Raw genomic sequence first — 13390 nt, forward strand, 5'->3', positions numbered from 1 at the left:
AATTAAGTTCCAATTAAGATAAAAGAGTTCAGTATACTGCATTTGAGGTCTCCAGTTACTGTGTGATTATAACCATGCAATAAACAGCTTAGATGTATGTTTTACTTTCAGTATCATTTGCACTTCCATTGTAAAAAAAAAAGGGCTGGAGAGATAGCACAGCGGGTAGGGCGTTTGCCTTGCACGCGGCCGACCCGGGTTTGATTCCCAGCATCCCATATGGTCCCCTGAGCACCGCCAGGAGTAACTCCTGAGTGCAGAGCCAGGAGTAACCCCTGTGTATCACCAGGTGTGACCCAAAAAGCAAAAAATAAATAAATAAATAAAAATAAAGGCAAATATTTAAAAAAAAAAAAAGGCTGGTTTTAGTAAAGCTAATTTCTGAAATTAATGCCTCTTTTCTTGCACAAATACAAATCAAGGACAAAATATCTCATTAGACATACTAAAACAGAACCTCTTACTATCCAGTGCCGCAGGGGAAAATATGTAATGTGTTAACTTTGGTTTCCTTACAAATCTACATTTCTATTTAGTATAAAGAGCTTTATAAATCAGCATTTAAAAACCTAATACTTTAACACTTAATATGTCAGCTCTTAGACACATGGTATTAGATTATAGATAATTCCAGGTTCTAGGACTCCAAGTACTCAATTTCTCTGGTATGTCCTTCCTTTGATGTTTCTTCCTTCATTGTAATACACCAGATTCCAAAGGGAACAGAAAGGTGTAATTGGCAAAAGCAACAAGTATCAGGAAAGCTCTCCCTTTTTGTGGACTCATCAACCAGGCAATGTATCCACATACAATTTTGTTTCCCCTTAAAATAATCACATATACATAATTTATAACAAATCTCGGTTTGCCTGACAATACCACTGAAAGTATTAACAAGACAAATTAAGACTAAAAGACATTTTTCTTTTGAGGTCATAACTAGCAGTGCTCAGGGCTTACTCCTGGCTCTGCATTCAGTGACACTCTGCACTCTGCTCTGGTCAGTGGCTAAGAAACTACGTGTGGTGCTAGGGAATAGGGAATGAATCCAGGTTGGCAGCTTATAAGGCAAGTGCCATAGTCACTGCACTCTCCAGCACTAGGTTAAATTTTTTTAATTCTCCTCTCTGCTACTGCTTATTAAAAGTTAAATATTTTTTGATTTTCCATATTTGAAATAAAAATTATATTAAATACTATTTCACATGGGCTGGAGCAATAGCACAGCAGTAGGGTGTTTGCCTTGCACGCAGTCAACATGGTCGACCCGAGTTCGATTCCTCTGCCCCTCTCGGAGAGTCCGGCAAACTACTGAGAGTATCTCGCCCACATGGCAGAGCCTGGCAAGCTACCCGTGATGTATTCAATATGCCAAACACAGTAACAACAATCTCCAATGGAGACGTTACTGGGCCCGCTGGAGCAAATCGATGAACAACGGGAGGACAGAGACTATTTCACATCAAAACCAACCTTTTATAGTTAACGAAAATAAACTTCGGGGTTATGTTTGGGGATTATGACCCGTACTCAGACTTAGCAAACTGTTTGCCATCCTTATTTTATCAAAAGAGGCATAAAAGTTAAACACCACTTGTATTGGAAATATTCAGGCCCTTGTGGGTCTGGCATATTGAAAATTAGAGAAAATGCAAATATTAAAAGCTTAGGACAGAACTATGGCTCAAGAGGCCAGTAACAAGACCAGCTACTAAGCACATAATTGAAGGTTCAACTCTTCAATTGGAGGCACCATGGGCTCTTAATGTTTAAATGAAGTTCATGATTTTTCTGAACTACTGTGTAGTTCAGAACTACTTTAAGTTACTGAGGTACTTCAAGTTTTGCGTTTTAGGAATTTTTCTACATGTTTTTAAACATCTCTATTCTATGGTCAGGGTCTATCAACTATTTCCCCAGACATGTTGATAACTCCATCAATTGTCCTGTATGTATGCAATAATTGTTTTCTAATTTTTTCCTTCCCATCAAAGATTTGCACAATTTCGAATTGTCCTCGGAGATTTTAATTTTGCTGGCATTCAGCAAGCCAACCATGTCTTGGGACCCATTTACTTCATCACTTTCATCTTTTTTGTGTTCTTTGTCTTGCTGGTAAGGATCAGTTTCTATTTTTGTTTCACTTCTTTAGAATAAAAAAATAAAACCTGCCAATTTAGAAAACTTACTCAGTGCTTAAACTGTCAGGACTCTATGTTTACGTAGACTTTACGATAATCAGATGTTTCCCATCACTGTATTTTAGGATGAATAGCCATTTATTGAACATGTTACTTTGAAAATATAAACTTTACAAATACAAGTACCTTTCAAACTCGCTAACATTTTGCTGGATATTTCTCCTCAGAACATGTTCTTGGCAATTATTAACGATACCTATTCTGAAGTGAAAGCTGATTTTTCAATAGGCAGAAGGCCAGATTTTGACCTTGGTAAAATGATCAAAGAGGTATGCCAATTTTTTCCCCTAATTGTTTTCTAAGACAAATCTTCCACTTACAGTCTCAATAGCTTAAGTAACATTCATAGCCCATGTGGAATGGATTTTTGGTTTGCTCTGGTTTTTTGATTCAGTGTGACTTAAATTTCTTTACCAGGGAAATGACATCTGCTCTCAGTTTTAAAATGTATTTATTTTTAGGTTTGGGGGCTATACCCGGCAATGCTCAGGGCTTACTCCTGGCTCTGCAGTCAGGAATCACTTGCCAAGAGATCATCTTGGTCAAGTCTTACCAGCTATACTCTCTCCTGTCCCATAAATCAATTACTTTTTAAATGCAAATATTACTTTCTGTTGAAAGTAACAAAGTTTACTCTAAGTTTCCATGTAGATGCTGGTTAAACTTATAACTGAGAACTTTTATGAAAAAAATCTCACTTTATACTTGGGATGAGGGGTCAAATACTCAGTGGCTTACTTTGGGAGACCATGCAGTGCCAAGGAACAAACACCAGGCCCTACTCCTGCTCTCATGCCCTTTTAATGGAAACACTCATTTCTCAATCACTCCTGACTCAAAAAAAAAAAAAAAAACAACCTTATTTATAGGAGCCATACAGCAGTACTGTGAAGCAATATGGAGCCTCACACTTGTGAGCCAATATCCAGTCCTTGGATTTTAATTTTTATCCTTTTGTCCCATATATGAGCTGCTGTCAAAGCCTGTCTATAAGCTCCATAGACTCTGCTTATTAGATCTCTGGAACTTAAGACACTTTGACTTGTGGCACTGAATTAGAGAGTCCGAGTACCTTTCATGCAGATTTCTGCATAGTGATGTTACTTGTTTTAGCTTCTGTGCCCATCCAGCTGATTAAATCACTATTCTGCTCAAAATTCTTCCTTCTCCCTGGCCCATTTGAAATACAACCAAAATCTTTATTCGAATATTCAAGGCCCTTCTCAGATCTCATAATCCCAGCCTATCTTTAATCAGTTACTTAACTGTAGAAGTTCTACTTTCTTGGCCTCCATTTATAGCTAGGGCTAGGAGTCTGAGCACATGCTGCTTGCTTTTGCCAGTCTGCTTTCACGATCTCTGGGCTTCTGCTCAAGTCACCGTAACCCCAGCATTCTGAATTGTCCTGTTCTTTAGTTCCTACCTCACTTGGAGCCATGGACATCACATGTGTACCATCTTGTCCAACTCTGCTTACCAACAATCCAGTTGAGCTTCACCCAGAAGAGGTTCCCAGCTATGGGGTTAGTAGGGTTTACTCTAGAAATTGTCAAGAAAACTAGTAAGATGTTCCCCCAATGAGCCAGGTGATGTTGATTATAAGCATTAAAGTGTTCATTCTTTTCGTATATATTTTTTCAAGTCTGAATGTAGTGGTCTTTTTCCTTTTTCCCGGAAGATACAACCTTAATTGGTGACATCAGCATCCACATTTGACAGGGACATAGCACCAAAAGACAAGCTATTTCCTTGTCAGTGTTCCCTAAAGTAGGTGACTCTGCTACCTACGGGGTGCTGGACCGTTTCAGGATTGGGGCCACTAAGGGTTTTTCCCCCTCTAGTAAGGGGTCCCAGAACTTCTACTTGATCAAAAATAAGTAAAACACAATGCATTTTATAGACTTCTAAACTATCTTAAATTATGCCCAGACTTACAACAAAACTCTTGAAAAACTCAAGTTAAAGAAACCTGAAAATAAAGAAAAAAGGTAAGATGACTTTTCTTAAATTTTTCACTTAACATTTCTAAGTTCTAAAGTTTAAGGAAATTTACAAGTATGGTTTTGACTACGAAATTATCACCATCATACTGATTCCATATATTCTCAATACATGCCCTTGTGCCTTTTAATTTCTGTGTTATAAAACCTAGGCTAATTTAAAATTAAGACCAGCCAGGCCACTCAGAGCATTAACAAAAAAAACCTAAACAGAAAAGTAAAGTTCCTTTACAAACATAGGAAGCAATTTGTCTACTTCAAGTGTATTTATTTAGCTGTCAAAAATATTTTACATATAACATATATGTACACATATACATTTGTTGACTGAATGGTTGTAATGTCAAAATACACCCCCAACCCAGACTTCTGGTAGTGAATTCTAAAATAAACATTTTTCTATAGTAAGAGATGTGATATTCTGAGAACTTACTACAGGCATTTTCCTAATAGCAACAAGAAAGAGCAGAAATGCAATTTAGATCTTTAAATCTGATGGTGTTATATAGCAACATTTCCCTTTTTTAACTGCCCTGTGCCTCTAATTTTTATTTTATGATTCTCAGTATGGAAACTGGTGATTTGGCCAAAAAAGCCAGAAGAGAAGGCTTTGATGAACAGGTAAGATTAACTTTTCTCATAAGAGTGATACCTATGAGAAATATGTTTTAAAAACACTCAGGTCAGAATGGAAATAAGGAGTCAGAGATATAGTACAGCAGGTAGGGAGCTAGTCTTGCATGCACCTGGTTTCATTCCCAGCACCCATATGGTCCCGAGCCTCACCAGGAGTGATCACTGAGCAGAGCCAGGTGTAAGCCCCGAGCACAGCTGGGTGTGGCCCTAAAACCAAAGAAGGGAAAAATGGAAATGATATGCTGGCTGGAAAGAACGTTCAACAGGCTACAGTACATGCTTTGATCTCCCAAGCATCTCCAGGAATGACCCCTGAGCATCAAACCAGGAGTAGACCTGAGCACTGCCAGGTGTGGCTTCCCTCCAAATATTTTTGAGAATGGAAATAACTTGCATTTTTTGGGTCAGCAGCTGCCACCTCCTAATACTTCTCCCAGAATCTAGATCCCTTCCTGTTAAGAACAAAACATTTGTTGGACTATGAGCTAGGAACTCTGTGGGAGATCCATACCACCGTGTAACAGACCTTGGGCTCATTCCTGATACTGTAAAATAAAAACTTGGATTCCATAAGCTCTATCTCTCTCATTAGCACTCTCAGCCAGATATGTGGTTCCTAGATGTTGATTTGAGATAGTGCTTAAATGATTTTTCATATTTCAAAAATTATACTTTAAAAGGAGACTTTTTAAAAGGAGTCTCCTGCCTCCGCACCTGGCTATTCCTTGCCAGGGCCCCTTGGAGGGGAGCGGGTTGAGCTTTCCTCCCCGCCCTGACCAGGGCCCTGGCAGCCGAAGACCTCCAGGACCAGCCACCACCATGCTGAGACCACTCTCCGCACACACAAAGGTACCGGCAGAGGGACAAAGCCATGTGGGTTCCGGGGCCGAGATCTCCAAGCCTACTCGGATTGGAGTCGAGCATCCTCCACCCAGATCCTCCAAATTCCAGTAGGCGGGGGTCACACCCACCAACTGGCCCCCTGGCGCAGTGTAATCCCATCAGCGGCCAAAACTCAGAGACTATAAAAACCAGCTCCTAGAACCGCGCGGCAGCAAATGCGGCCACGCGACATCTTATTATGACATCTCATTCCTACTTTGACAAACTGGCAGGCTACCGAATGTAGCCTGCCCACACGGCAGAGTCTGGCAAACTCCCCGTGGCATACCCAATATGCCAAATACCAGTAACAATGATGGGTCTCATTCTCCTAAAGAGCCTTGAATATAATCTCAGGGCTAGGATGAAGGAGACGTTACTGGGGCCTGCTGGAGGCAATCGACGAATAACAGGATGATCTGTGTGATCTGTGTGTGATACTTTAAAATAATGATTATAAAATAATGCCTTCTCCACTATCATCCAAGTAGAAGAAAATAAAACATTGTTAGAATCATTTGATTCTTGTAACCAGCTGTAGAAAACAAATTATTTCACAATGCCTTTTCAGCATGTCTGATTTGGGGGTGTAAACTCTAAATAATGGTGCATCTTCTGTCGAAACAATGGATCTAATCAAAGTAGATAGATTGTTAACTAGAATTCATCTGTCTCACAGGCATTGGGAGGGTTGGCCGGGGTTGGGGGGGGGGGGTATTGGGGTTCTTGGTGGTGAAAATTAAGTATTGGTGAAAGGAAATGTGTTTGATAATTGCATGACCAAGACTTAAACCTGAAAGCTTTGTAACTTTTCCCACAGTGGTTCAGTAAAAAAAAAAAATTTCCTGCTATAACTCAGCTGTCCTAACAGTTACAAGCTGAATATTCTCTAGTGAATAGAATATGTATGCATTAAAATATTACGTTAAAGATTGAAAAAAAAAGTTTTCTAACAATGAAGAAGTTTTCTCTTCATCCCCCAATACGCTGAGAATGAGGATCAGAGTACTGGAATAAGCAGGTATCATATTAGTGGGTACTGGCAGAGGGACAAATCCATGCGGGTTCCGGGGCCAAGATCTCCCAGCCTACTCGGATTGGAGTCGAGCATCCTCCACCCAGATCCTTCAAATTCCAGTAAGCGGGGGTCACACCCACCACCTAGCCCCCTGGTGCCGTGTAATCCCATCAACGGCCAAGACTCAGAGACTATAAAATCCAGCTCCCGGATGAGAACAGTGCAGTCTTCTGCCCCCGCGCCTGGCTGTTCCTCGCCGGAGCCCCCTTGGAGGGGAGCGGGTTGAGCTTTCCTCCCCACCCTGACCAGGGCTCCGGTAGCCGAAGACCTCCAGGACCAGCCACCACCATGCTGAGACCACTCTCCGCACACATGAAGGTAATGGCAGAGGGACAAATCCACGCGGGTTCAGGGGTCGAGATCTCCCAGCCTACTCGGATTGGAGTTGAGCATCCTCCACCCAGATCCTCCAAATTCCAGTAGGCGGGGGTCACACCCACCACCTGGCCCCCTGGCGCCGTGTAATCCCATCAACGGCCAAGACTCAGAGACTATAAAATCCAGCTCCAGGAACTGGCCGCGCGACATCTTATCAGGACATCTTTTTATGACATCTTATTATCTCATTCCTACTTTGGACAAACTTGCAGGCTATCGAATGTAGCCTGCCCACAGGGCAGAGTCTGGCAAACTCCCCTTGGCGTACCGAATATGCCAAATACCAGTAACAATGATGGGTCTCATTCTCCTAAAGAGCCTTGAATATAATCTCAAGGCTAGGATGAAAGAGACATTACTGGGGCCTGCTCGAGGCAATCGACGAATAACAGGATGATGAATGAATGAATATTAGTGGGAGTTTTCTCATTACTAGATAAGGGAAGCTATTAAAAAAGGAAAGGCTGTCAGTCAAAATGAACCTTTTATGGGAAAAGAACTGTAGATGCATGCTTTTGTGTGAACAGATGTACTTTCTAGCTCTGTTCACCAAGAAACCTACAAGCAACAGTAGTAATATCACAGCTTGGTTTCCAAACATTCCACTCTAAAAGGCAGTAGGTTCCTTGGGGATACAGCTAATTCCATGGACAAAAAGTGTAAGAGTCAAATATTTACTGAACCACAAAGTAGAAGTGCTCAAGAATGATGGAAATCTGCTAAAAAGGAATCAAAGTCAGCTTGAAGGGGCTGCATTTATGCACCATAATGAATAGTAATAAACCCACTAAATTAAAAAATAGGATTCAGGGGCTGGAGCGATAGCACAGCGGGTAGGGTGTTTGCCTTGCATGCGGCCGACCCGGGTTCGATTCCCAGCCATCTCATATGGTCCCCTGAGCACCGCCAGGAGTAACTCCTGAGTGCAGAGTCAGGAGTAACCCCTGTACATTGCCAGGTATGACCCAAAAAGCAAGAAAAAAAAACAAAAAAACAAAAAAAAAGGATTCAAAGAAAACAAGATTCCCTACTCTACACCTATCTAAATATAAAAAAGAACTGAAGTCTGCGGGAAAAAATGTAAAAAAAAAAGATTCCCTGATTCTACACCTATCTAAATATATAAAAAGAACTGAAGTCTAAGGAAAAAATGTAACATTTCCTCCACAAAATACATATGACAGGGCTAGGTAAAGAGCTCAACCATGGCATGTACAGGACTCTGGGTTTATCTGCAGCAATGCATGGCACCCTAGAACTGCCCTGGTGGCTCGCTGCAATGCTGGGGAAGCCTACACTAAAAAAAAAAAAAAAAAAAAAAAAAAAAAAAAGATAATATTTTAAGAAGTCTGTTACCACAACACAGTGATCAATAGAGATCAGAAGCAAACTAAAGCCAGATACCCAGAGAGAGGATGCTTAGAGAACAAATCATTCTTTCAGTGACAATGCTGACAAAGAGGCATAACATGAAGAGACCTAAACTGAGGATATTCAACAGAATCCTCCAAAATGTCTGGATAAAGTCAAGTCAAGCTGTGCAACTACACCAGGTTAAAGATTTAAATGACCAGTCCATAATGCATAATCTTGAACTAGACTGTTTTGCTATGGGCATCACTGACCAAGTGTGAATGTTAATCGGTGACCTGAGCATTTGATCCTCTCTCAATATTCACGCTCTGACTGTGACCGCTCTATGTGACTGTAAAGGAGAATGCAGGAAGCAGACACTAAAGTATACAATGAGAGACAGATGTTGGCAACTTCAAATACTTCAAGGAGGGAAGAGATTTGTATTGCAACTTTTCCATAAATTGATACTCTTTTAAAAGTCAAAAGTCAGAGCCAGAGAGATAGCTCAACTACCTGGCATATGCTTTGCAAGCAAGGAAGTCCAGCTTCAAGTTCAGGGACTACATAGTTCCCCAAAGTATCATGAGGTATGGCCCAAAACACAAGCATAAAAGAAAAACCTAATTCAAAAAACCATGCCTGAATTTTAAAATGGCGACTATGCACCTGGGGGAAATGACTTAGAACATCAGACAACCAAATAAATCTGATTTTACTTGAAAAATAAGCTAGCATTAGAACACTCAACAACGTAAAGTCAACAGAGAGCCAAGGGGAGAAAACGCCAGAGTTATTTTTATATCCAGTAAAACTGCTTCAAGAATAAAGGTTCATAGCTTTTCAATCACCCAAGAACTTGGGGGTTCTACATGTGTATATTTCTGAGGAATCCACAAGATTGGTTTCATCAACCAAGAGACAATTAGAGAAAACTTAGGAAAGGAAGTGAGAGAGGCTAATGTTATTTGCCCATTAACTACAGCTTAATACATTGTAGCCAAAACATGATAACAACCCAAGTGTCCAATGATGGACTACTGAAATGTGAAATACACAAACATATACACACTTACAATGGAATCAATCATAAAAAGGGGAATCCTGCCACCTGCAGCAGTAGGTTGAAGGCGTAACATTAAGGAAAATATGTCAGAGAAAGAGAAATGCCTTGTGATGACATGGGTGAAATCTAAATACCCACATGCACTATGGGTTTAATTTTACTATGAAAATTTATCAAAACTGATCTTAAGAGATTTTTTAAATGCCTAAACAAACTCAAGGCTGGAGAGATAAACAAAGGTTAAGAAACTTGCCTTGCACACAGTAGATCTCAGTTCCATCCATGCCACTGCAGAAGATCCTCCAGAACTGCCAGGAGTAATCCCTAAGCATAGAACCAGGAATGACACCCTCACCCCCCTGCCAAAAAATAGTCTAAAAAGATCTAATTCGTAGAGAAAGTTATCAAAACATTAACCACACAAGAATTAAAGCCCAGATAGCTTGACAAGGGAATTTTGCGGGGATGGAGAGACAGTTCAGCCAATAGGATGTTGGCTTTGCACGTGGCTGACATGGGTCCAGCAAAGCACCACCAGGAGTAATTCCTGAGCATAGAGCCACGAGAACCCTTAAGCATTGCTGAGTGTGCCTCCCCTCAAATAATAGAAATTTATAAAAATGTCTAGAAGAGGAAATAGACAATTTCCAATTTTTATGAAATTAGTGATTCTAAAATACTGCAGGGAGAAGAGGAAGAGAACAGGGAAGAGGGGGCGAGGAAAGAAAAAGGCAGGAAGGACAAATCAATGATCATATACCATTTTTAAGTAAAATCCTAAATACAATCTAGCAGAACAAAATTACAATCTAACCATGCATGATTTAGATAGGTTTATTCTGGAAATGATGGTTCAAATTTAAGTTTGAGCTAGTATCAGCTCATCAATATTCTCTAATTTAATTTAAAAATCCAAAGATAAGAGTACATGATAATTTCCCATAGATACTAAATAACTGGTAAGGTTTAATATGCTCTCTTGAGGGGAAAAACGCTGATCAGTGGATGATTCATCTCTGTTACCAGCATATTTACGTCACCCTACCAGGGAAACAAGAAGCACAACACCCAGGACCAGAGGGTCCAGCCAAAACAACTGTAAGAAATTGGGAGTGTAATTAAAAGTGAAGAGGTAAAAATTACCTCCATGTTTCTCTTGTTTTCTAGGTATACAATAAATTAAAGGATTTTCACTAGATATTTCAAAAGTAGTAGGGGTAAAAAAAATCCAACCATTAGCATATATGCTTCTAACAGCATCAAGGAAGAAAATGCCCAGGATTAATAACATCCAAAAATATCAAGATTAGAAAACATTTTAAGACATTCCTTTAAGATATATTAAAAAAAAAGTCTCGACTAAGACATACTTTCTGTATGTGTCAGTCAGGGCTTTAGGACCTAAATCAGGAAAGCCAGAATCACAGATGGCAGAGAAAATTTACTTGCTTGGATGACAAAGGATAAAGACCAGGCAACTCAAATAAATAGTAACACTCACAAGGCTGAGATTACAAAAGGTGGGATGGTTGGAAGATAGTAACCTGAGAGGCCTGGGGAGTTACTGCTCAGACGTCTGAAGACACGCCCCCACCCACCACCACTGCTGAACCTCTGTGGGGGTGTGCTATAGTCTGGTTCGAAAAGGTGACACTGTGATCCCAAGAAGTCAATGAACCTGAAATATCCACCATTTCGCAGCAGTGCTGAAAAGAGGGCAACCTTTGAGCTACAACATTAGTGAGTCAGCCCAATTCACCCTTTTTAGCCATTTCAGCTTCCATAAAATGATAATTATTTAAACATTTTACTTATTAAGTTGAAACTATTTTTATCAAAAAAGGCATTTGTATTCTTTCCTTGAAAGGAAGATGTGTCCCAACCATAATCACCTCTTCACTGCAATCACAATCCTTGAGATTATCCTATTGAATAGTATTCTGAGATGAGAAATTTTATTAAAAAGGAATCTATTTTATCTTGGTGCCCAAACTAGCAATATTGGGTCTTACTCATGGCTCTCTGCTCAGGGATCACTTCAGGCAGAACTTAGCACTGCACTTCAGGCAGTGCTTAGGAGAACATATACAGTGCGGGGGACTGAACAAAGGTTGGCCACACGCAAGACTTTACCAGATGTACTATTTCTCTGGCCCCCAAAAGTAATAATAGTAGTAACACCCAAGAAAACTCCCTAGCCCTCTATGCATCCATTTTGTAGCAACAATTAATTGTCCCTTGGTAACTAGGATCAGTCACCTCTCTGAGTTGAAGAACCACTCTGGATTGCTGCTGGAGGGAGGCCAAGCCTAGTTTACCCAGGAGTCTGACTTGTACCTGGGCAGTTTTCTCTCCTCTATGGAGCACTGTAGCACTGATCTCCTGTTGTTCATCGATTTGCTCGAATGGGCCCAGTAACGTCTCCATTGTGAAACTTGTTGTTACTGTGTTTGGCATATCGAATATGTCACGGGGAGTTTGCCAGGCTTTGCCGTGCTGGCAAGATACCCAGTAGCTTGCCGTGAGATTTTGTCTAAATTTAGTAAGCTATTTGGACACTACAGAAGTGGGTATGGGAGGACAAAGCACAGGAAGTATTCTCTCAAAAAGGGGTGAGTGCAGTAACAAAATTTTTCTGGTCTGAGGAAATCCTGGGTTATGTGGAGGGATGATGCAGTCATTATGAAAATGGGGGGGTTAAATAAAGGGTGTTGGGAGGTTCCTCTCAGGATGGGAAATGCTTTGAAAGCAGACTATAGACCGAACAAGATTGCCACTCAATGTCTCTTTTGCAAACCACAGCACTCAAAATGAGAAAGATAACAAAAGAGGTAGGGGGGGATGGGGGGAGGGAGGGTTACTGAGACTGGTGGTGGTGGAGAATGGGCACTGGTGGAGGGATGGGTATTCGATCATTGTACAACTGAAACCCAAGCACAAAAATTTGTAAGTCTACAACTGTACCTCATGGTGTTTCACTAATAAAAATTTAAGGAAAAAAAAGAAAATGGCGGGGGTTGCTAATCAGACTAAAGAGACACCCATCCACCAGTATATAAATCTCCAGTAAACAAATCTCAGATGACTGCAGTATTATGATAGCACTCTGTCCTGGTTCATGGGACTTCTGGAAATATTTTGTGGGAATGAAAAATCCCCTGGTGATAACCACAGTTCAGCTGAACTCCATGGCTTATAACATCCAACTGGTCTGAATGAAGATGCTCCAATACAGGCAACATATTCAGGTTTGAAAAATAAGTAGGACTGAAGAAGCACGCAGCCAATACCCAGTATCCCATTTGGTCGCCTGAATTCAGAGTAAACCCAAGGAGTAAACCCCTGAGCATCACTAGGTGTGGCCACAAAACAAAACAACAGAAGAAGTCACAAAGAGTAGTAGCAGAGAGTACAAAGAGCACCCAGAGATGCACTCTGGAGTACAGTTGCATCTTTAAGGGCCCAGCAGGGGAAGGGAGTAGGGGTGGGGGTAGAAAGGACCTTTAGCTTTGTTTTGGTCGATGAAGAAAGAACTTAGGAGAACACTTAACCTGAAAAGTGAATGAGATGACAGTCCTAAAACCAAAAAACCAGCCCTGATTTTGCTAAGCAGTTTTAACTGGGAAACTTATGAAGTAGCTCTGCTGATACACAGACCAAAATTTGAGACAGGGCAAAAAGGCAAGATGCACAAAGCATTTGCTCGAGCGGCCCAGTAACGTCTCCATTGGAGACTTTGTTGTTACTGTGTCTGGCATATCGAATACTCTCGGTAGCTTGCCGGGCTCTCCGAGAG

General features: G+C 40.8%; 1 protein-coding gene across 1 annotated transcript in view; it reads left to right on the top strand.

The window, feature by feature from the left end:
* Positions 1 to 13390, top strand: part of PKD2L2 (polycystin 2 like 2, transient receptor potential cation channel) — a 50675-nt gene that overhangs the window by 32872 nt on the left and 4413 nt on the right. Inside the window, exons 9-12 of the mRNA XM_056124678.1 lie at positions 1995 to 2115; positions 2369 to 2470; positions 4131 to 4189; positions 4768 to 4822. Coding sequence (XP_055980653.1) covers positions 1995 to 2115; positions 2369 to 2470; positions 4131 to 4189; positions 4768 to 4822 — 337 coding nt within the window. The remainder of the gene's footprint in view (positions 1 to 1994; positions 2116 to 2368; positions 2471 to 4130; positions 4190 to 4767; positions 4823 to 13390) is intronic.

This window comes from Sorex fumeus, unplaced genomic scaffold, assembly GCF_029834395.1.
Source record: "Sorex fumeus unplaced genomic scaffold, SorFum_2.1 ptg000051l, whole genome shotgun sequence".
Classification (NCBI taxonomy): domain Eukaryota; kingdom Metazoa; phylum Chordata; class Mammalia; order Eulipotyphla; family Soricidae; genus Sorex; species Sorex fumeus.